General features: G+C 52.5%; 1 protein-coding gene across 1 annotated transcript; it reads left to right on the forward strand.

Moving 5' to 3' along the window:
• On the forward strand, window positions 1-1,252 carry P152DRAFT_347768 (uncharacterized protein; the record flags this gene model as incomplete). The annotated part of the gene is made up of 1 exon (XM_033675385.1): window positions 1-1,252. A coding segment is annotated over exon 1 (1,181 nt), but the record flags the coding sequence as incomplete, so codon positions are not given.

Genomic DNA, 1,252 nt, shown 5'->3' on the forward strand with positions numbered 1-1,252 from the left:
CCCGAGCGCCTATCCTTGAGCCTAGTGAAGGCTATGCCACAACCGAGGAGGAGCTAGAGGCCTTAAGGGCGATGGTAGAGAAGCATAAGAAGGATCAAGAGCTTCTTCGGCTTCGTGAACTGAAGTCCCGTATCGATAGGGGGCTTCCGATCGAGGATCTACCGCCAGAATCTTCCGTTGGGACCCAAAAGGCCCTAAGGGAGACCGAGATCCGCCTCGCCATGCCAAAGGCGTCCAACCTCACCCGGTACAAGGGGACATCGAAGCAACAGTGGCGTGAATGGTACGCTGACAACGAATCGTATCACACGCCTATCTGGAACGACCCCGCAAAGATCCAGTTAGGTCACCAGAACTGCAGCTTCAACCAAAAGGACCGTTGGACCCGTTACGTGGAGACGAAACGACGGGAAGATGGGGAATATGAACCGACATGGGAGGAGATGAAACAATTTATGCTTGAAGCCCTTGGCGGGCTAGAACAACGACAAAAAGATGCTCGTCTGAAGCTTAAGCATATCTCACAGAACGGACGAGATCCAACAACTCTCCTTACGCTCATGGAAGCGGAATGGGAAGAACTGGATTATCCTGAACAGGAGAAGGTGCATCAGTTATACGCTGCACTCGATCTCAAAGTCCGCGACCGTGTCGATTTGAAAGCAAACTTCCCTAAGACGGTTTCCGAACTCGAAAATCTTGCGAAAGATGCCCATCGGTGGGTAACCGAAACCGAACCGACCGGGAGCAAGCGAAAACGGTCGAAAGGTGACGATAAGGAGTATAAAGGGTCGAAAAGGAACAAGTTCAAGAAGTTCAAGGGCGAGAAGCCAGAACGAGCCGACGACAAGCCGGACAGGGACAACAAGTTCAAGAAGAAGGACCCTTGGTGCCATACGTGCAAGAATCACGACCACTGGACGCGTAAGTGCCCCAAAAACGCCGATAATGATAACGTGGTCGGCGCAGTCACCTTTGAGGACGGTAGGAACCGACTCCTCATAGATGTGAACCTGAAGGGCCCGAAGGGGTCCGAAGAGGTTCCAGGGCTATTCGATACGGGCTGTGAGAACACTCTCCTGTCCCAACGAATAGCCGATGCGATGGGGTTGGCCATTGAGCCTACTCCATCGATGACTGCGAAGTCAATCAACGGTCAAATTGTGCCCATTTTGGGGAAATGCACCCTAGCCATAGGAGTAAAGGACTCTTATGAGTCGCTCCGTACTGGCGAGGTACAATTTTGGGTCGC

The sequence above is a fragment of the Eremomyces bilateralis genome, assembly GCF_010015585.1.
Source record: "Eremomyces bilateralis CBS 781.70 unplaced genomic scaffold P152scaffold_90, whole genome shotgun sequence".
NCBI classification, from domain to species: Eukaryota; Fungi; Ascomycota; class Dothideomycetes; order Eremomycetales; family Eremomycetaceae; genus Eremomyces; species Eremomyces bilateralis.